The sequence below is a fragment of the Artemia franciscana genome, chromosome 18 (genome assembly GCF_032884065.1).
Source record: "Artemia franciscana chromosome 18, ASM3288406v1, whole genome shotgun sequence".
Classification (NCBI taxonomy): domain Eukaryota; kingdom Metazoa; phylum Arthropoda; class Branchiopoda; order Anostraca; family Artemiidae; genus Artemia; species Artemia franciscana.
In genome coordinates, this window is record NC_088880.1 from 34,467,793 (window position 1) to 34,490,808 (window position 23,016).

Consider the following 23,016-nt stretch of genomic DNA (forward strand, 5'->3'; position numbering starts at 1 on the left):
GGTTCTCTGATACGCTGAAAGCGATGGTGTGATTTTCGTTATGATTATATGACTTTTAGGGGGTGGTTCCCCCTATTTTCTAAAATAAGGCAAATATTTTTAGTCTCGTAACTTTTGATGGGTAAGCCTAAACTTGATGAAACTTATATATTTAAAATCAACAGTAAAATGCCATTCATTTGATGTAACTATTGGTATCAAAACTCCATTTTTTAGAGTTTTGGTTACTATTGAGCTGGGTCGCTCCTTACTACAGATCGTTACCACAAACTGTTTGATAAAAAGATTACTGAAAAAAAAATTGCCTAACAAGCGACCGGTCGAGGAGCTTGAAACCCCCCTCATATAAAGAATAATGTCTTTTCGTTTTAATTTTAAATGTTTCTCCTTACTTTCTGTTAAAAAAGACTTTTTTTTATTTAATTGGCTAATATGGACGCTTATAAACAGATTTCACTTTGAATTAGGTATTTATTTTTGGGGGAATCCCGTATTATTGTATTTGGTCTTAAAACAACAGTTTAGAGAGAAATTAAGCAGCTGTCTTGCAGGTGAGCTATTAAAAAAAAGTCAAGGTAATCAACTAGTGCCACATCATTTTTTTTATTTAAATTTTTGGTAACTTGTCTCAAGAGTTGATCTATTCAGATTAGGGATCATTCTTTTGTCTAATACTGCTCCAGATGGAAAAAGTATTTTTTAGCTTAAACTAAAACGAGTCTCCTAGCCTATTTTATGCGGTCATTGGCTATACCTAAGAATAAATTAAATTTAATAAGGCACAAAAAGGTATACTTGTATAATATAAAAAAAAAATACCATGGAAATGGATTTTGAATGCCTATAGCCTATGAAAAATTGATAGAAGAGGAAATTGAACCTGAGAACAGAATGTAGTGCCAACCCCCAGAAATATAATAAGGGCAAAAACTAAATAAACTAAAATTTTTAAACAAACCTTTCAATGGATGTCTCTGAATGGGCTCTCGTAACGATAAATTACTGTGTATTTAGATGTGGGTGGGAACCGGCGATTTCCTTCGTAAAATCACCCCAGACAATTCCTTCTGATAAGTTCTCCCTGGAAAGTTTCCCCTTAGCCTAAAAGTACCCCAGAATAATTCCTTCCCATGTGAAATTCCTCAAACACAAAATTGAACAGCCACAGAGAAATAACAGCCTAGTCCAGAAATATTCCTGGAAACTTTGAGGGGCTATATATAAATTTGTCAACATCTCCCAAAACATACCCTGTAATTTTCAGCTTCATAACTATAGCCGTTCTATAGATAAAGCTGTTACACCCTTTGACGACTTGCATGTACTTAATACGTTTGATTGTGTTCGGTATTCCTATCAAAAGCAGTGGAGTATTATTTCTTCCACATAGGCAAAAATACTTGACCTTTAGACTATTTTGAAAAGAATGGCTATTTCAAAATTTTCATTGAATGTTTTGGAGAGAGGGCAGCTAAAAGACATGGGAAAGGAACTGGCATTCCTCCAAATGCTTCAAAACATCCCTCTAAACATGGCATAAGAGTTTCAACTTAATATCCTTAGCCGTACTTAAGATGCTACAGGTCTTCTTTTTTTTGGGATAAACTAGATAAACATAGTGTCCTTAGATTCAGCTTAAGATAACCCTCAACATCTTCAAAGTTTTACCTCAATACCTTTGGCCTTTTTAGATGCGCCCATAATCAAAATTTTCCCCTTTTCCTCATAAAAAATCTTTCACTTATATCGTGAATAAATTACATAATTTACAATCCTTGCCAAGCCTGTCAGGATCATGGCATTCCTGGAGGCATAGCTATAAGATCAATAAAATGATAAATACTGCATTTTGAATATTGTTAAGGAGAGGGAGTAAAAAAAATGGCAAGAAGGGGGACCAGATTGCCCTCCAATCTCTCTATAAGCCCCTCACCAAACCAAACATTGAATGTTTCCATATCAAACAATTAGACCTAGGAACCTGGGGGTTGTCAACCCCAGAGACATATTTATTGGACCCCAAAGATGCGACTAGTGGATCTCCTAAACAAAATGGCTATTTAATCAATGCTGAAGAACATGGCTATCTCAAAATTTTCATTGGATGCGTTTGGGGGAAAAGGGACGGGGGGGAGGCTGATTGCCTTCTGATCACTTTTGACTCCTAAAAAGCGAACTGGAACTTTTCATTAGCAATCGAATGAGTCACATTAGACCATCCCTTCCATATGAAGTGCCTCGGAAACAAAAGAAAATAGAAAAATACACAATAATACATTGAAGCCTTATGACTCTTTACTATAGGTAACGCTACAAGCATTACCTCTGACCCAATCAGATTAGTATAAATTTCAATATCCCCTCTAATAAACACCTGAAATTATCCAGGGGGCTTATCCGGGGAAGGGAATTTTCTGGGGGCTTATCTGAAACCCCAAATGAAGTTTCATCCCATCTGTTGAAAACTATGAGATTCTGTGAGTGGAATGGGCCTTCTGGATAAGAGCGGACCTCTATATCTAGTCGCCGAAGGTAAGTATTCCCTCTTTAGGTTAAACTTTACCGAGTTTTATGTTTCATTGGCCATAGTTAATTTGTCTGGCGTTAAGCTTCACATAGGTTATACTTTGCCGAGTGTTACAATTCACTAGCCATAATACATTAGCCGAATTCACGCATCATTGCATATAATGAAGTGGCTGCTATATATCGTGCTCAGATAAATGAATTGTTATGTAAGTGCCATTGCGAGACAGGCTTTGTCCTTTTAGTGTGGATATAAAAGCTTGATGAAGAGTTTGTCAATGATTTAAGATGGTGGCTTGGTGGTTTCCAATGATTTATGAAATATTTGACTGCTCCAAGATTTGAGCCTGAGACCACTAAAAGCATAAAGGGATGACGCGCCAGCCAACTGAGCTAAAAATCCAATGATTATAAATTGGTGTTTGAAATACATTCTAAATAACAGGCTTAGTGTTCATGAATATTGCCTCTCCCTGTGAATTGGTTAGTATGAGAATTTGAGATGCAACCCATGGTCCTCCATACCCCACAACCCTGAGCCCTGGCCCCACCCTTGGACCCCCAGCCCCTGAAATTTGTTTAACCCCATCGTTTTGTCCCTCCACTCTAAACCTTTTCCCTCTAAATTTTTCTTTCTCCTCCAATTTCTTTGTTAGCCAATTTTTTGCCTTCCCTCCAACTGTTTTTTGAACTTAGACGATTTTTTTTTTACTTTTTTCAAGTTTTAAAGAGACATTTTGCATATTTGTAAAAAAAAAAGTTTTGCTGTGAAATTTTAAGGAACAACATATTTTAATCCACACTTTTTCATATTTTCATCTTTTGTCCAGCAACAGCTCCTTTTGAAGCACGCCTATGCATATTTTCAAGATGTTTAGAGCCACAACACAGTTTGAAGTAAAAATTAGCATATTTTTATCATGTTTCGAGCAAAACCACAGCTTGAAGCATGGATTTGCTTGTTAACATGAATTTCTTAAATATCAGACAAGCATTGACAGAGACATTATAGAAATGTGTGTAAGTATACCATGAAAGTGTTAGATTAAAATTCTTTGTAACCCTAAAAACTTCAACGCTTGTGAGGGTAAATATGCCAGAGTAATATTTTGAGAGATATTAGTTCTCAAGAATTATGCAGTACTAAAACTAGTAGTTGACGACAAGGGCAAACATCTTGCTTTTGCCTCGGGTAATACCTTACCGGTAGATAAATCACATTATTATTGTTCTAGTGGTAACATTCAAAATAATAAAATAATAAGGCAAGCCTACTGCTACAGTAATGTCATAAGCCATATCTTATCCAAGTGCCGGAACTGCTACCTATCTAAAACTGAAATGGTATTGACAATGATTCCAAGGCAAAATAAAAAGGGTATTGATGGATAATATCTCTAAGGAATAAAAAAGACAGATAGCTAAAAGCAAAATGCCTATGAAAATTAGTCATGCCATTGCTCGTATACCATGAGATACGACATATGAAGTAACAGAAGAGCATAACTACCCGTTCAAGAGAGAGCGTGATCAATTGGTTTATGAAGTGAATTCAAAAGTTCAAATTTATTCATAGATCTTAATAAAATATAATATTGTATGTGGCAGTATTTCAATAAAAATTTGTCTTTGCAGTGCGTTGTTATGCTTCCTTTACTTTTAGGGCACTCTCATGTCTATTTTTCAATACAGCGGGACAGAATTTGTTTTAATTGACAGAAAAAATTGAACAGAATTTTCATAAGTAAGAGATACATCTATAATTGACCTGAAATCCAAAACAGTTCATACATAATGCAAAATAGTTTTTACTAGATACAAAATTGTCCATAAAGAATCAAAAATAATTCATGCAAAACACAAATTAATTCTTACAAACTCCAAAATAGTTAATACAAAATAAAAAATGGTTCCTACAAAATTCAAACTGTTCTTGCAAATATAGAAGACTCTCTATAAAATAAAAAATAATTCTTACAAAATACAAAATAGTTCGTATAAAATCTAAAAAAGACATGTAAAACACAAAATAATCTCTAAAACTAGAACAATCCAAAAACACAAAATAGTTCATAAAAAATAAAGAAAAATGTTTGCAGGAACAAACAAAATGTGTAAGAACTATTTTGTATTTTAAATGACCTGTTTTAATTTTGTAAGGACTATTTTGTACTTTGTAAGAACAATTATGCATTTTATAAGAACAATTTATGATTTTGTAAGATCTAAGTAGATAGAATTTTGTATGAACTATTTTGTATTCTTAGAAACTATTTTAGATTTCGTAAGAACTATTTTAGAAATTTCAAGACTTTTATGATTTTGTAGGGATTCCATGAAATAAATGAGCATGCTCTCTATTGAAAGGGTGGTTATTTTATTAAATTACTTCATATGTAGCATATGTAGGCATACGACAAATAGCATTATTTATCTTTACCGATAATTTGCTTTTCATTGATTCGTCTTTATATTCATAAGGAATATTGTCTGTCAATTCTCTTTTTATTTTACCTGTGATTTCACTGTCAATTACCAAATTATTTTTACATGAGGGGCCTTTCCGGCACTTAGACAAGATATGGCTTATAACATTGCTCCAGCAGTAGGCTTGTTTTCTCTTTGCCTCATTTTGGATATTAAAACAAGAATGGTAATGAAAATACTTTCCTACCGGTGAGACGTTACCCAAGACACAAGCAAGAACTTTACCCTTGTCGTCAATTACTAGTTTTAGTGGTGCATAATTTTTGAGAACAAACATCTTTGGAAATGTTATTCTAACATATCCTCCCTCACAAAAATAAAAATATAAGGAATTTATATAAATATAAAATAATAAGGAATTTAATCTCAAACTTTCATGACAATGAACACACACGTTTTCTATCATATATACGTTAATGTTTGTCAAATAGTTCAGATATTCATCTTTACGAGCAAATCCATGCTTCTAGCTGCGGTTTTGTTCAAAACATGTCAAAAATATGCGAACTTGAGCTTCAAACTATGTTGTTGTACGAAGCACGATGTAAATGTGCAAAAGAGTGCATTAAAATATGCTATTCTTTAAAATTTTATATCAAGATTTTTTGTTATAAACATACACAGTGTATCTTTAAGACTTTAAAAAAGTTGAAAAAAATTTATATTCAAAAATAGTTGGGGGTTGATAAAAATTGGGGGTTAAGAATTAGAGATGTTGTCATTTTAGGGGGAAAGGGCTTTAAGAAGATGGTTGGGGCTCAGCATGGTGAGGGTATGGAGGACAATAGGTTCCCTCTCAAATTCCCATACTGATCAACTCAAAGGGAAAGACAATGTTCATTAACCAAAACCTTTTGCTTAGAATGTATTTCTAAGAACAATTTATGATCATTGGACTGGTGGGAACGTCATCCCTTTATACTTTGGAGGTCTCAGGCTCAAATACTGCAGTATTCAGATATTTCATAAATAATCAGAAACCGCTTAGCCACCATTTTAAATTATTGACGAACACTTTATCAAATTTTTATATCCTGATTGAAGGTCAAAGCCTGTTTTGCTAAGGCACTTACGCAACAATTCATTGATCCCCAACACATTATATAGCAGCGACTTAACTGTGTGCAATAATGCTTGGACCGGCTAATTCATTACGGCCATTGAATCTTAGTACCCTGTGAACATTAGCCTTTGCGCGAAATGAAGCGCAACATCTGGAAAATTCACTTTTGCGAGTGAAGAGTACCACCAGACAAAGTATAACCTATGCATGCAGAGAGAAATAACACCAAGCTAAGTATAACCTAGCGAGGGACCACACATTTCTTATGACTATGTGTAGAGGCATGTTCTTATCCAGAGGGCACATTCTACTTTTATGTTATTTTCTTTTCTAATTTACCACATATGAAATTACGGATGTCTTTTAAGGGGAGGTGATTATTTTGAACCAATCATAATAAAAACTTAAGAGACTTTTCAAGCAGAAACTTGGCCTTTAATGTCCTTTAAAGCAATAACAGATCACAAACAACACACAAAAATGGCATTTTGGCTAATGTGGAGAAAACCGGGAAACTGTTGGCTCTAACTGATTGTTGGGAGCAGATTATAAGAGAGCCAATCTGTTGAAGTTCTAAGAAAAAAAAACACTTAAAAAAATTTCTGTATTTTTCTAGACTTATTACTACACAAAGATACACTTTACCCCTAAATATGTAAAATGATTGATTATTATTACGAGGAGTTTGAAAGTTTTAGCTGACAGTGAAAATTTGGCACTTATTTCTTTCGCTTATTTCACAAGTCTCTTTCTTCAGTTGCAAAGCAACTCAAGCATAACAGAATGATAATACGTAAATAAATGAAGAAAACGAATTTACTTCTATTCACTATTAATATTAATACTAATCGATTAATGAATCTAATAGATGGTTCTGAAGTCGTAACAAACCCCTACCACAGAATTGCCATAACTGCCTGGAACAAGGAATATTTCCCAAAACCGTGGTGGTCCGCTACCATAATTCCTCTGCATAAGAAAGGGTCCAAAGCCGAATGGGACAATTACCGCCCAATCAGCCTGACAAATTTGGAGAGAGGGTCTTTTGTTTATACTCCTGCATTATGGCGGTTCATCAAATATCGCATCACTCATTCGTAACATGTATGAGCGGTTCAAAACCCAAGTACAAACGGTTTAGGGAACGACCGAAAAATTCCAAACTTTTGTCGGTGTTCTCCAAGGATGCTTCCTCTCACCTCACATGTTTAATCTCTTCCTCCATTGCATAATGTCACATGTTGAAGCAACCAATGGGGCAATGACAGGAGGGAACGTAACAGACAAGCTGGCATACGTAGACGACATCGACATTCTCACTGGATCCGTCGCTGAACTCCAAACCAAAGTAGATAACATGGAAGTGGTTACAGGAACCATTGGAATGAAAATCAACGAGGATAAAACGAATGCCATGCATGTGTCAAGGTTCAATAGCCCATTCCCACTAAAGCTAAAGGTTAATGGAACGGAAACCGAATGGGTAGACAGCTTCACATATCTGGGGAGCCAGATCACGAGCGACAATAATCACTCAGTGGATATCAAAAGACGTCTCGCTCTGGGTAGCGCCAGCTTCAAAGCTCTGATGCCAATATGGAAGCAAAATCAAATCTCCGTGAAGTTAAAACTTAAACTATTCTGCTCCATCATTATTCCTTTAGCAATTTACGGTTATGAAACATGGAGAGTCTGAGTAGATGACTCCAGGCGACTCACCGCGTTTGATACAATGCTGCTGCGTCGCATTTCTAGAATTACATACGTAGATTGAGTCTCAAATGCCATGCTACTCAAAAGACTGCAATATAATACCACCATTTTGAACATGGTCCGTGTCCAACAACTCAGGTGGCTTGGCCACGTCCAGCACATTTGCAACGACCAACTACTGAAAATTGCTTTCTAAGGTCGTATCCACGGTTCTTGCCCTCGTGGTCACCCTCCGAAGCGTTGGAAGGAAAACTTCTCCGACAGCAACCTCCCTGATCTTTTCAGATTGGCCCAAAATAGAGAGCAGTATAGGCAACAAATACATTCGCTCGTGAGGAGAGAGGCCCCAGGACGACCACCAAGGCCAGATGGAACTTAAGTCAATAGATGACTTTTAAGGTTCGTTACAAACACAAAGAAAATAAAATAAAATTATTTTGGTTTGACGGCTCCATCACCCCCTGTAAGGCTCTAAGGCCTGTGAAAAGAAAGTTGAGTGTGAAATGAGTGTAAGTCACAAAATCAAACCAAATTTTCTCTTTGAATGGGTTCATCCAGTTGAAACTTTTGTATATTATTGCGATTAGTTCCATGACCAATCAGAAGCAAAGCTGTAGCTTGCAAGTACGAAAGGCCATAAGGCTCCAATGCTTTATTATTTATTTATTATTTATTACTTTTGCTATCCAGGAGGCATTTCATGTGGAAGGGTTGGCCGAATAAACTTTGGAGGGGGCTCATTCGATTGGATATTGGATATTTTAGTACCCTTTTTAAAATCCAAAAAAGATTGGAAGGCAACTAGCCCCGCTCTCATGCCCTTTTTCCCACAGATGTATCCGATAAAGATTTTGAAACAGTAATTTTGCAAAATACTTGTTCGAAGATCAGACAACAAAACTCTGGGGTCAACAAAGCGTCCCATGGCCCAAGGACAAGTGTTGTAAGTAATGCCCATGGGTTATACATAGTTCTTGTGGAAGAGGTACTCGCATAAATTTCAGAGGGGGCTCATTTGATTGAAAGTTCTAGCTCATTCTTTAAGAGTAAAAAGAGATCAAAGGGCAACTAGCCCTCCTCCTTACGCCTTTTCCCCAAACCCTTCGGTATTTTGAGATAGTTGTTTTCTTAAAAATATTTTAAATATCAGGTGACAAAAACCCTGGGTCGGCAAAACCCCACCCAGAGCCCGGTGGTAAGTGTTTTAAGTTATGGCCCGGGCCTATAAGGTTTTTATGTAAGGGTGGTCACATAAACCTCAGAGGTGGTTCATATGATTGGAAGTTGAAAGTTTTAGTTACCTCTTTATTAATCAAAAGTGTTCAGAGTCATCAGAGTGACCATAAGTTACACCCTCTCCCCGAAAAAAAATCTTGTTTTTCCCAAATGCATCTGATTAAAATTTTGAGATAGCTAGTCGGTTGCAAATAGTCCGACGATCAGAAAATAAAAAGTAGGGTTAGCATACCCTCCTTCAAGCCTGGGGGTGAAGCTGTAAAGTATGCCCTGGGGCATATAAGGTTTTTGTAGAAGAGATGGTCGTATAAGTTTTGGTGGAGGCGCAATTGACTAGATATTAAAAGTTCTAATTCCCATTTTAAGAGTCAAAACTGATCCGAGAGCTACTACCCCCCCTCCCAGAAAAAAACCTACTCTTTTGCCCAAATGTATCCGATTGAATTTATATATATTTTGTTTGCTCAAAATAGACCAAAGATCGTATAAAAGAACTCTAGGGATAATGCAGCTCCCTAGAACCCCTTAACAAGCGTTGTAAACTACACATCGGGTGCATATTGGGTTTTTATGGAGGGAATGGTCGTATAAACTTCGAAGGGGGCCATTCAAGTGTAAATTGGAATTTCTAGAGCCCTTTCCAATAGTCAAAATTGATTAGAAGGCAACTAACCCCCTCCCCTAAGGACGTTTTTCCCTAAATGCATCCGATCAAAATTTTGAGACAACCATTTTGTTAAAAATTTATTAAAATAAAATAACAAAACTCCCGAGTCAACACAATCCTCCAGGATCCAGGGGCAGTTGTTGTAATTCATGTCCTTGGTCATATATGGTTCTTATGGAAGGGGGCTAATTTGATTGGAAATTGAAAGTTCAGGTTTTTATGGAAGGGGTGGTCATATAAACCTCGGGCTCATTTCATTGTAAATGGTAATTTTTATTGCCCTTTCTAAGAGTCAAAAGAAATCGGAGGGTAACTAACCCCATGCCCTTTTGTCTTCAGATCCATCCGATGGAAATTTTGAGACATTTTTTTTTCCTTAAATGCATCCGATCAATTTGAGACAGCCATTTTCGTTGAAATAGTCCATCGATCAGATAAAAAAAAAGCTTTGGGTCAAAATACCCCCTCCCAGAGTTCAGGGCAAGGGTTTTAAGTTATGTCCGGTGGCATATAAGGTTTTTATGGAAGAGCTGACCGTATAAACTTCGGAGGTGACTTAAATTATTATAGATTCAAAGTTGCAGGTTTCTTTTTAAGAGTCAAAAGTAATCCGACGGCAACTATCTTCACCCGCTAGCCCTGTTTTCAAAAAATATACCAAATATCACATTACAAAAACTCCAAGGACAAGACAGCCCGCTGGAACCCCTGGGTAAGTGTTGTAAATTATGCCCCAGGGGCTTACAAGGTCTTTTATGGAAGGGATGCTAGTAAAATCTTCGGAGAGGGCTCATTAGTAGTTTTATCGGTTATATGTACCTTGCTGCTAGCTATAGCCAGTACTCATTTCTTTCTTATTGGTTTAATACCATAAAGAAGGTTTCACGGCGACTCCCTAAAGCACTCTTGAGGATCAATGAACTGTTACACAATTGATTTCTCTGGCTTTTAATGTTTGTTACGCAATGATTAAACCCTAAGGCAATTGGAAGAGCAATTAACTCTTGCACAATCAATTTCTCTGGCCTTGAATGTCAGTTGTGCAATGATCTACCCCTAAGGCACTAATGAGGAGCAATAAACTTTGGAAAAATCCAGACAAGTCGATTCTAGTGGTATACTGGAAGACTAATGAGACTTGAAAAAACCCCGGTAATGGCAATTTCCACAGATGATCTTGAGGAACAACGAACTCTGAATAAACATGGACAAGGCAGTTTTACCTTTCTTGATACTATTGCAAAACAAATTACGTAATGATCTAAGATGTTTGCTGAGAACTTTTCGATGATTTCCGAAATATTTGACTGGTGCAGGATTCGAACTGGGGACTCCTAAGGATGAAGGAATGACGTGCTAGTCAACTGAACTAACAAGACGATGCTAAAAAATTGTTCTTGGAAATAAATTGGAAAAAATCCTTACATTTCATCTTATAAATTAAGAATTAAATGAAATAAGTAGTATCCTATTAATGCATCCGACAACACCCATTGAATTTATGAATTGTTTGTCTGGTGTAGGAATCGAAACGTGAGGCCAGAGAGTTCCAGTGGTATAAGAAAAATGTGTTAGCATCTGAAATAACAAGTCCATGATGCTATTGTGTTCTTAGAAATATATTCTAAGCAATAAGTTTCATGCGCTTGCTATACAAGTGAATTGTATGTCTTTGTTTATATTTGTATCATCTTTAGTTTAAAAACACACCTCCCTACTAGCCATTTTTGCACTTTTGAATTCAATCCGTGGTATTTTTGACCTTGGACCTTCAGGAGACAGTAAAGAGAAATATCAAAACTAAAGAGCGTATAAACACAGCCTTAATGTAGTTTGCGAGCGTAACCCTTTTGGCATATTTTAATTATTTTGGATTCTGAACATTTTTGGGGTGACTTGGATTTTTTAACTGAAATTTTTTCGACGGCTTTTTCCATGTCTTGAAATCACATTAAATACTTATAACAAAAAATTTGCTTGTTGTTTTCTAAAAATACAACATGAAGATGATATAAATATGTCAGTCGGGTTTTTTTCCACTAGAAAAATAATGTTTGTAGTAACGTTTTTTAATTAGTGTTTTTGAACTTTCAAATTTTTTCAACTCTTTCCTCTCTTAAAACCAAATTACCATATATATAAGATATAATCACAGGATATTTAAAAAAGTGAAAATGATATAAATATGTCAGTCATGATTTTTTCTTTTAGAAAAATAACTTTTGTAGCAAAATATTTTTCTTTGGGACAGGATTTTTTCAAACCAAAATCTTTAAAGTCAGGGAGAGATGAATCGGATTCTATCTAGATTTACAGACATGAAGTGTGAAATTGTCTACTAGAGTCTGCAATAGGCAAATAAGGTTTTTTTACAAGAAATTTTAAAGATAGGGATCAGATTCTTTTGAGAGTTAGACAAAAAGGGAAGTTTAAATTTAGTAAGATTCAGAGGTAAGTGAGTGGGAATTTATCAAGATTTAGGGGCAGGTGAGTTGGAATTTTTCGTAAGTCACAAACATAATATTTTCCCAAAGATGAGAAAACCACTCTATGAGAATGCAAACAAATAAAAATAATAGTTGATGAAGAGAGGCAACTTCTTCATAGCGCTTGTTGTAATATATTATTCATGATAACCCCATATTGCCATATTTCAGGTATTGTCATTCAATTATCATTCAAATGAAAGTGAAAAGAAGAAAAGCATACTCTTCTATAAAATATAATAAAGCATGTCTTCTCACCGTACCGGAACTGTAACCAGCGTAATAATATTTTGTTAATAGACAGTGAAATCTTAGGCGAAATAAAAAGATCATTGGTTGATAATATCACCAAGGAAATTAAAGATAATTCAATGAAAAGCAAAACATCAGGTGAGCGTTAATATTATCATTGGTAATTTACCAACAGATACCATCACTGAACAGAATAAAAGCAATATGGTATTGTAATAGGCTTGTTGGTGAACCCATGTTAAAAGTCGTGTATGACCCCAAAATAAAATAAGTTTCATGCCAAAACAAAACTTGATTAATTATACTTTTGGAGTGGATTCGAAATATTACAATTTTTAATGATGATATTAATACTTGATGGCGAGAACGACTCTATCAACGTGGATATGATGATCAAAGAAAAGAATAAAAATAAAATAGATGAAAAATATTTAAATTACAAAAAAATAAACGAAAAAAACTAAAACTAAAACAAATAAAAAAAGAAATGAATTATTCAAGATTTAAAATGTTTTCATAAGAATGTAAATTTTTATAGTATTTTTTTTTTGAAATATGAAACGATAGTAAAATTCTGTCTCATATTTTCAAAATCTTATAAAGTATTTCAAGAGTACATTGATCCTCAGGAATGTCTCACGGAATTACTGCGCAATGCTTGCGTATTTGAAGAATATCATTACATAATCATTAGTGAACATTTTTTTTATATATATGGCTGACCTCGTGGTACTCTATGGCTGGTTATCGATAGTACTTAGCTTATCATATTTTTTCGATCAGTATTATTTGTAAACTGGAAGGATAAACAGTTATCTCTAATAATAAAAACTGATTTCAAAAAATTTTGTGTTCATGATAAAGTTGTCATAGCATTTAATGTTGACAAGGAAAAATAGTCGAACTATGAAAAAACCATTAGTGTTAAGACTATTTGAAATATATATGTGCGTTGTCATGACAGTGAAAGATTAGATTCCTTTGTAGTATCGAAAAACACTCAACACTTAAGACCGTCGATATGCGAGAGTAACATTTCCAGAGATGATAGCGCTCAAAGAGCATGCAAGTCTGAAACTAATAGTTAATGACGACGAGTAACTTCCGGCTTATGGTTCAACTTCTGGCTGGTAATACATTACCTGTTGATAGATCCTATCGCGATCTTTCTGTTATTAGTATTCAACAAAAACAAAAGAAAAAGAAGGCTCTACTGCTCTACCAAAATTATAAACTATATCCTATCTAAATATCATAACTGTTACCTGTGTATAAATGGTGTCGTAATAGACAATGAAATCGCAAGTAAAATAAAATAGTATTAGTATATAATATCGCGAAGGAAATTTAAGACAGTTCAACAAAAAACAAAGCATCAGGGAATATTAATTGTGACATTGGTAGATTACCAACCGATATCATTATTGAACAGAAAAATAGAAAAACATGAAATTTGTGATAAGGTCATAGATGTAACCGTGTTAAAAGTCGTGTATTACCCTGAAATGAAATAATTGCCAAGCCAAGATAAAACATGATGAATTATATTTTGGATTGGAAACATTCAATTTTTTATGAATATATTAATTACATATGGTATTGTACGTTCTATTATCTCAATAAAAATATTTAATGAACTTACTTTGTTATGTTCCATCATTTAGAATATCTTTTCAAAAATCAGAGATACAAAAATAGGAATTTTCAGACACAGACACTACTACCACGCTCACAAGTGGTGTAATAGAGTCTGGCTTAGGTGGATAGGTTTTATTTACCAAAGTCTGAGAGAGAGAGAGATGAACCGGATTCTTTATAGAGTTAGAGACGTATTAACTTGCAATGTTCGTCTCTGTGATGTTCGTCAAGCTTCAGTCAGACACAGACACTACTACAAGACTAAAAAATGGTGTACTAGAGTCTGAAATAGATGGAACTTAGGAGACACTTTGAAGCTTGTCCTTTTGTTCAAGGAGTTGATATATTCCGGGAAACATTCCGGTGAAACCTTGAGGCTTCGACATTCGTGAGTAATAAATAGGATCAAGAAGCTATAGTTAAAACTATATTAATTTTCGTCTGCAACCACCAAGATAAGCCTCCCGACCTTCACTGTCATAAGAAAAACGCACTGGTCTCAAACGAAAGGATGTTATACTAAAAATGTTTAACGAAAGGTGGTAAAACGATTTCATGGATACCAAAGAACTTGCAAAAGCTAAATTCTTTTTTATTTTCCAGAGTGGCCAGGCTCAGTTCGCTTTTTGTGCAGGTGTGGCTGGAAACTGGGAAGAGGCTGATGTACGTGTAGACGAACAAAGAAGACGCCTTGAAACATGTCCTTTTGTTCAAGGAGTCTATGGGGGTAACTTTCCAGTGAAAACTTCTGTTTTAACTGGAGGCTACAAAATTTGTGAGCCATGGATGGGATCATGGAGCTATAGTCAAAACTATATTCAATTTCGTCATTAACCCCCGAGATATATCTCGGGCAGAAAGTGCTGTTATTAAACATGGGGCTGTTAGAATAAGGACGTTTAATAGAAGGTGGTCAAAGGATTTAAATGCGTTATGAGACCATACTGGCTATTCCTGACGTACAAAATCAAGAAAAGAAAAAATTAATGAAAAGAGAATAAATCAAATAGGTGACAAAACAAGGATTTTGTCAGCTAGTAACAAAATATGAAAGACGAAAATCAAGCAAATATTTCTCTCTCTCTCTCTCTCTCTCTCTCTCTCTCTCCCTCTCTCTCTCTCTCTCTCTCTCTCTCTCTCTCTCTCTCTCTCTCTCTCTCTCTCTCTCTCTCTCTCTCTCTCTGTTTAAGGAGTGACGTAGCTCAATAGTAACCGAAATTCTAAAAAACGGAATTTTGATACCGATAGATACATCAAAGAATTAGCGTAAAGAGCGGGCGTTGAGGAGAAAAAGCAATTTTCCATATACATAGTAATTTCTGTTCGTTTTATGTTTTAATGTCGCTCCTTACTTTCAGTAAAAAAAAAATTGTTTTTTATTTAATTTCTGAACGTTTTTGAATTAATGCAAGGTTTGATTTTGGCTCTCCGCACATTAACAATTAAAACGAAATTTCCATGTTAATTTTTTTTTTTGTCTAAATGGCTTTCTCATAGTTTTAATCGGAAGATTTTGAGAAAAAAGAGCGGGGGAGGAGGCCTAGTTGCCCTCCAATTTTTCGATTACTTAAAAGGCAACTAGAACTTTTAATTTATTACGAACGTTTTCATTAGTAAAAAATATACGTCACTTACGAATTAACTTAAGTAACGAACTTCTATATTCGTATGTTTTTATTACGTATATGAGGGGGGTCACCCCCTCTTCAATACCTTGTTCTTAGACTAAAACTAGAATTTTGTCCCAATTCCTTAAGAATGACCGCTGAATCACAAAGACCGTAGAATAAATAGTTGAAATTACTAAAAATACTTTAGTGTAAAGAGCAAGGTATTACGAGGAGGTAAACCCTTCATATGCATAATAATTTCTGTTCGTTTTAGGTTTTAATGCTGCTCCCTACTTTCAGTTGAAAAAACTTTTCATATTTATTTTTTCATTTTTTTTTAATAATGCTAGAAAGTCCTACGCCCCCTTCATTAAAATTCTCTTCCCCCGTGACAAATTCCTCTATTGAAAGATCCTTCCACGTAGCCCATCCCCTCAACTTCTCCCCCCCCCCCAACCAAAAAACAAATCCCCCTGAAAACATCTGTGCACATCCCAATAGCCATTAGTATATGTAAACAACGGTCAAAGTTTGTAACTTGCAGCCCCTCCCACGGGGATTGTGGGAAGTAAGTCGTCCCCAAAGACATAGTTATTAGGTTTTTCGACTAGGGTGAATTAAATTGCTATCTCAGAATTTTGATCTGGTGACTTTGGGGGGAAAATGAGCGTGGGAGGGGGCCTAGGTGCCCTCTAATTTTTTTACTCACTTAAAAAGGGCACTAGAACTTTTGATTTCAGTTAGAATTAGTTCTCTTACGACAATCTAGGACCACTGAGTCAATACAATCACCACTGGAAAAAAAAACAAACATATAAAAACGCATCCGTGATCTGTCTTTTGGCAAAAAAAATGCGAAATTCCACATTTTTGTAGATAGGAGCTTGAAAACTCTACGATAGGGTTCTCTGATACGCTGAATCTGATTGTGTGATGTTCGTCAAAATGGTATTACTTTTAGGGGGTGTTTACCCCTATCTTCTAAAATGAGGAAAATTTTCTCAGGCTCGTAACTTTTGATGGGTAAGACTAAACTTGATGAAGCTTATATATTTAAAATCAGCATTAAAATGCAATTTACATATTTAAAATGCAGTTTATATATAGGGGGAGTATTCGTTATTGGTAAGTATACAGCGTTTTCAGGGGGAGTTTTTCTTGCAGGGGGGGGGGGGGGGGGGCTCGGGGGATTTGGTTGGGTGGAAGGATCTTTTCATGGAGGAATTTTTCATGGGGAAAGAAAATATCCATGAAGGGGCGCGCTGGATTTCTCATCATTATTTAAAAAACAATCAGAAATTAAATAAAAAAGAAGTTTTTTTTCCAACTGAAAGTAAGGAGCAATGTTAAAACTTAAAACGAACAGAAATTTTACGCATATGAAGGGGTTCGTCCCCTCGTTCTTTACGCTGAAGTATTTTTAGCCATTTCAAAAGAGCTATTTATTCTAATTAATCAGCCTTGATTCAGGGGTCATTCTTTAAGAATTGGATTCGAACTTCAGCGTAAAGAGCGAGGTTTTGACGAGGAGGTAAACCCTCCTCATATTACGTATATGAGGAAGTTCGCCTCCTTGTCAATACCTCGTTCTCTGCGCTAAAATTTGAATTTTATTGAATAATGGTGAATATAAGTAATAATTTGTTTGTGTTATTTTCTGGCCAATCTTAGCATTTAATTTTATGTTAAACAGCTTCATAACTATGATTTTTATTTGATAATAATCCGAAGATATTGTATGTCTTCGGCATGTGTTTGTTATTAAATTAATAAAAAAAAGCGTTTTTTCCAACTGTAAGTAAGGAATATTATTAAAACTCAAAACTAATATAAATTATTTCGTATATCTTTTAAAGATATTTTTTTTCATTCAGTCATTTGAGAATTGCTCAGCTTGTGACTTTCTGTTTCATAAAGATAGTTTCAACCTTTTTTGGCTGCTCTGTTACTAGCCTAAGCCTTACAAAAATAAGTCCGCAAATATCTCTAATTTAAGTTGCGAAAATCGTTCCATGGAGACATGTCTCGTGGGGAAGGGAATATTTCATGGAGGGGGAGCTCCATTTCCCGAAATTATTTAAAAAACGGTCACAAATTAATAAGGAAGAAGCGACATTAAAGAAAATAAAGAAAACTAAAGAAAAAAATTAAGAAGCAACATTAAAACTTAAAACGAACAAAAAATATTGCGTACTTAAAGGGAGTTACTACTAACTACTACTAATAACTCACTGCTGCAGCAACTTAAAGGGAGTTGCCTCTCCTTAATAGCTCGCTCTTACGCTAAACACTTTTTTTTACTTTTAAAAGAGGTTTATTATTCTAATTGAATAGCATTTGTGATTCAGGAGTCATTCCTGAACAACTGGAACAAAAATCAAACCTACATTATTATAAGGTTATTATTAGTTAAAAAAAAGTAAAATTAATATGAAAATTTCGTTTTAATTATTCATGTACGGTGAGCCAAATTCAAAACCTGCATTAATTCAAAAACGTTCAGAAATTAAATAATAAAAGTTTTATTTTAACTAAAAGTAAGTTTGACTTTTTCTCACAACTCCGCTTTTTAAACATTAAAAAGAAACTTTAGCATAAAGAGCGGGGCGTTGAGGAGCGGACAGCCCTTTTCATATGCAGAAAAATTTCAGTTCGTTTTAAGTTCTTAATGTCACTCCTTACTTTCAGTTTTAGAAAACGTTTTTTTTTTTAATTGCTATAAAGCTCTGTATTATGTCTAGGCTAGATGTAAACACAAAGTGTATCTAAAATTCATGATTAAAAAAATACTGATAAAAATAAAAAATAGGCACTACACAGAAAAAAAAAACATTTGATGGTGACGGGCCAACAACTGTGACAGTCGATGGATTATACACTTTGCCAACTCTGATTTTCAAATTGAGATGGATAAATCTGTTAGCAACAATCATTAACGTTTCAGTAGCACGCTTTTATTGTCGCCAATGTATATTGCACAATGTGTAAGAGAATGCGCCTTGAACTTAACACACTTGAGGAATGTCCATTTAAAGATTGAAATTTCGTCAAGTAATTCACACTTCATTGCGCTTTAGACAGGATTAGATGGTTTTGCAACTGCATGTAAAAGTAATTGGGTTTTTCCGGCTAAGATTTTGGCTTTGTTTAAAACAGACACATGCTTTTTCTAGAATGTATCAGTATTTTTAGTCTGAAAGTAACAGCATTATGAAAATGATTAGACTATCTGACGGTATTTTTTTTAGAACACAGAGGAAAAAAAATACTTCGCGCTTTTTTCATTTAGAATTTTTTATTGTACATGCCATACACCATGCCACAATATTTTTGTGGCACGGTGTTGCACAGTGCTTTTTTCTTACTTGAGATGTGACTGGCCTACATTAGTCAACGTTCCAGAAATGGTCTATAGCTCAATTGGGTCACCAAAAAGTTTATAAAACTTATAATTCCGAATTTGAGCCTCTCAACTGTTATATTGGACTGCACCACTTCTTTGCACGAATTCTACTGAAATAATCCTAAATAATCTTACCTACTATGCATAAGCCATCCACCTTCAAGGTCATCCCACTAGCGTTTTCTCAGTAAAGAATAATCATAGCAAGAATTAAGAACAATTTCAGACCATCTCATATTGAACAGGTGGCCACATCAACCTGGAAGGAGCATGCTTGATCAGAAAAAGATGGCTCCAGTGTTCTTATTATAGATAAAGTGTCATCAAAGGGATTCCAACTCCTCCTGTGCCCTTATTTTCCTTGCAGAACTGCTATAGCACCTATAGCATCAGATCATAATTTTGAAACAACGATTTGACACGAATAATCAAGCTGTCTAAAGAATGTGCCTCCAGGGGGACTTGATTCACGTAATCGTAATGGAAAGGAAACCAAGTTATCCAATTAGCCCATTCCCATAGATACATTTTATTAAAAAACAAAAAAAGAAAGACGAGTATTATGGCCAGCTTCCAACATATAGTTTTAGTAAACTCGTTTGAATTGGAGTCATATTTGAATTGAAAATATGGAGACCCTCCTTAAGCCTCCAGCCAAGGTGGTGATCCATAGGAGTTATGCCTAGATTAATTCTCTTTGATATCAAAAGCCAGGTTTATGGAACTTAGTTCTTGACAGTAGTTTGACCAAAAGAGTGTAAATGAATAAACAGAACTGAGCTGTCTGATTGGCTTGAAACTTATAAGGCGGAATTTGCCAAAGATGGAATATTTTCAATCGGCCCAGAGCAAAAGGAATCAGTGGACTTCAAATGTTTGGTCGGCTCACACCAAAAGCAGAGACTGGACTAAAGTACTTTCGATCAGAAGCCCCTCCCTCCGTAAAAAAAAATAGGATTTAAAATAGATTTAACGGCTATAAAACCCACATTGGACTTCCCAACCAAGACCAAAAGATGTTCTAAGAATATTTTAATGTTTGAAAACAAAATCTCAGAGACCTTGTACTCTGGGCTCAAGGGACTTCAATGAGTAGCATATTTTGCCTTATTTGGCGCAAGTGCATAAAGAATTCCATTTTCCCTGATCGGCTTTAAGCTTACAGAATGCGGTACCAAGCTTACAGGTTTGTGGAGCCAAGACCGTATCCATAAAGGTAGTTATCGGTTTTGAATCCCCAGCCCCCTCCCCCCTCAAAAAATAAAAATCTGTCCGAGCCTTAAAAAAGCAACAAAAAATCCATTCAAACAAACATTTGATGCGTTTAAAAAAAATGTTGCACACCATTAAAGAAATGCCCCCCCATCTTCGAAAATAAAAATCCTGAATACGGCCTTGAAAGGAGCCGTTACTACTACAACTACTAGTGCTAGGACTGTTACTATTACTACTACTGTCACTGCTGCTACTACCATTACTGACACTAATACTGTTACTGCTACTGCTACTACTACTGCTACTACTACTACTGCGACTACTTGAAAGGTAAAGATATTAAGGTCAAAATTTCAGGAAATTTTAAGAAGGAAGACGAACCGAATCAAAACTACTGCAACGACTACTACTATTACTACTACTGCTATTAATTCTAAGGTTAAGGATTTTGAAATGAAAATTTGAGGGAATGTTGACGGGATGAAAATTAAATCAAAATATAGTGTGTGCATAAGAGTTAAGTTAAGGCTTTCAGGCCAAGTTAAGGGGAATTCTTAACTAACCAAAAGGTGTTATGTATGTACTGCAGGAAATATTCAGGACAATGTTGTGCCAAGTACTTCTGCTTTTTTATTCAAGTACAAGTAGCAGGTACTCCAGGAAATATTTACTTCACTTTAAATATCAATTATCCCTCTAAGATTCTACTTAAGTAATAAGTATTTTAAATAAAATACTTTAGTACTTACGTATTCAAGTATTTCCACAATGCTTAAGTATTGAAGTATTGAGGTTTTATTTATAATTCATAAGTCACCACTGTAGTATCTCTTGGTTTCCAGTTCCATTTAGGTACTGCCGAAGACCAAAGTCTCAGAAAGTCGACTACCAGAAAGGTTCCATGCTGATATTCAAGAACTCCTATGGCAATGATACAATACGGACTGTGATCATGCTATGTGCTAGTTTTCAGAAGCAAAATGCTGGTCCTCAGATATCTGAATTGGAACCCTATCAAGAAAATACCTAGCTAAGACAAAAGAAATTGTTTTCTGCTTTGATTATTAGATACAGGAACCCTTAGATAATGAAAATGTGATACATTTAAAATACCAGAATGCTAGATAGTAAGAGCAATATCAAACACATCATTTGTTATTAATGCTACTTAATACATCACTTAGTAATTTAATTGGATTCCTTGCCTGCTTTCTTCAATAGTATTAGCTTTTAAACATAGCATTTCCTAGCAATTTCCCTTATAGGGTAAAAATACCCCCAACAGCCCGAACACAGTTGCTCTGCGGGTGCATACAAAGGAACTATGCAATAAATGATGAAGACTTTCATTGTTCTTGGGTAGTCTTTTTGCATGGTTAGTTATTCTCGCCTATCAGCAACGTTTCTAAGAACCTTAACTTCCATAGTATTTCCGTCATGTTCACGATTCTCTGAGTTATTTGCGATAGTTATTCACTATTGTAAAGTATTCATCAAAAGAATAGTAGCTAGCTCTGAAAGTTCACTCAGCCTTGTTAGCAGCTTTGGGATCTTCACCCTTTTTTGCTTCTTCTGCCAAGAATTAAACAGCTATATCCTTACTCTTGCTAGGAACCATATGAATTTGAAAAAAGGATGAACTGAAGTGTTAACAATTATTTTGGGTATGGATTAGTCCCTCGTCCAGGATAGGAGGAAATCTTTCCTCTAGACCCACAAGAAGACTACATATCAGTGGCTAGCAAAACCTCACTAAATCTTTCAGCTTTTTAAGGCTCTTTTCAAAGGGTCACCCTCCCATGAAGTTCCTATTTCCTTTAAATCCTTATTTATGACATCCTCCCACCCCAGGCGAGGACGACCTGCTTTCCATTTAGCCCAGACGGATGGCAAAAAGGACAATATTCGGTGATTTGTCATCCTTTATCCAAAGAACGTGGCCTAGCCATCTCAACCTTTCTTTCATTATAGCCCTGGCAAGCGGAATTGAACCACATTTTTCGCACAACCTACTGTTTGAAATACGGTCAGTCAGCAGGGTACCCAGAACATTCCATAGGCAATTTCTCTCTATTCTATCTAGTAAATGTTCATTCGATGTTCGGAGCACCCATGCTTCAGAGCCATATTTGACCACTGTCATCAGTGTAGCCTCTAATATTCTAATCCTGGTTTGCAGACTTATCTTTCTATTCTTCCAAACTTTTTTTAACTGTGAAAAAACACCCTGAGCCTTAGCTATTCTACTTTTAACATCTTCACTGCTCCCAGCGTCTTTACTGATAATACTGTCAAGATAAGTGAAGTTGCCCACCAGATCAATATTTTCGTTACCCAACGTCACCTTTTCGTCTTCACTTATTCCTAGCCTTAGTGACTTAGTCTTTTTAACATTAATTTTCAAACCTATTCTAGCACCCTGAACTCGCAAAACCTCTAAACATTCATTTATTGAGCTCACACTTTCGTCTAATATGCCTAAATCATTAGCATAATCTAAATCAGGGGAGAGTTCTTCCTCCCCATTCGATTCCATGGTCTCCAATTGCCTTTCCTGTGCTCCCTAAGACGAGGTCCATAAAAATGATCCATATAAAGGGGGATAGAATAAAACCCTGCTTAACTCCTGATTTAATTTCAAAACCAGCTGCTAACCTCATATCCTACCTTAGCCGTAGCATTATTATTCTCGTACATAGTACAAATCACTTTAATGTATT

General features: G+C 35.4%; 2 protein-coding genes across 9 annotated transcripts in view; one reads left to right on the plus strand and one right to left on the minus strand.

Moving 5' to 3' along the window:
* LOC136038918 (ctenidin-3-like) overlaps positions 1–15,156 on the plus strand; it is an 85,422-nt gene extending 70,266 nt beyond the window's left edge. Inside the window, exon 3 of one of the 2 annotated variants that reach the window (XM_065722416.1) lies at positions 14,672–14,745. In XM_065722416.1, coding sequence (XP_065578488.1) covers positions 14,672–14,730 — 59 coding nt within the window. In that variant the 3' untranslated portion in view covers positions 14,731–14,745. Of the gene's footprint in view, positions 1–14,671 lie in introns of both variants that reach the window. The other variant, XM_065722413.1, reaches the window with a different exon arrangement.
* The window catches only part of LOC136038919 (keratin, type I cytoskeletal 10-like), a 97,036-nt gene that overhangs the window by 43,940 nt on the left and 30,080 nt on the right, over positions 1–23,016 (minus strand). The window contains exon 1 of one of the 7 annotated variants that reach the window (XM_065722422.1): positions 21,046–21,150. The exons of 4 other annotated variants lie outside the window; for them this stretch is intronic. The gene's annotated coding sequence lies outside the window, so the exon portion shown is untranslated. Of the gene's footprint in view, positions 1–19,043; positions 19,181–19,216; positions 19,346–21,045; positions 21,151–23,016 lie in introns of those variants that run through there. 2 more of the 7 variants (XM_065722423.1, XM_065722421.1) reach the window with 2 other exon arrangements.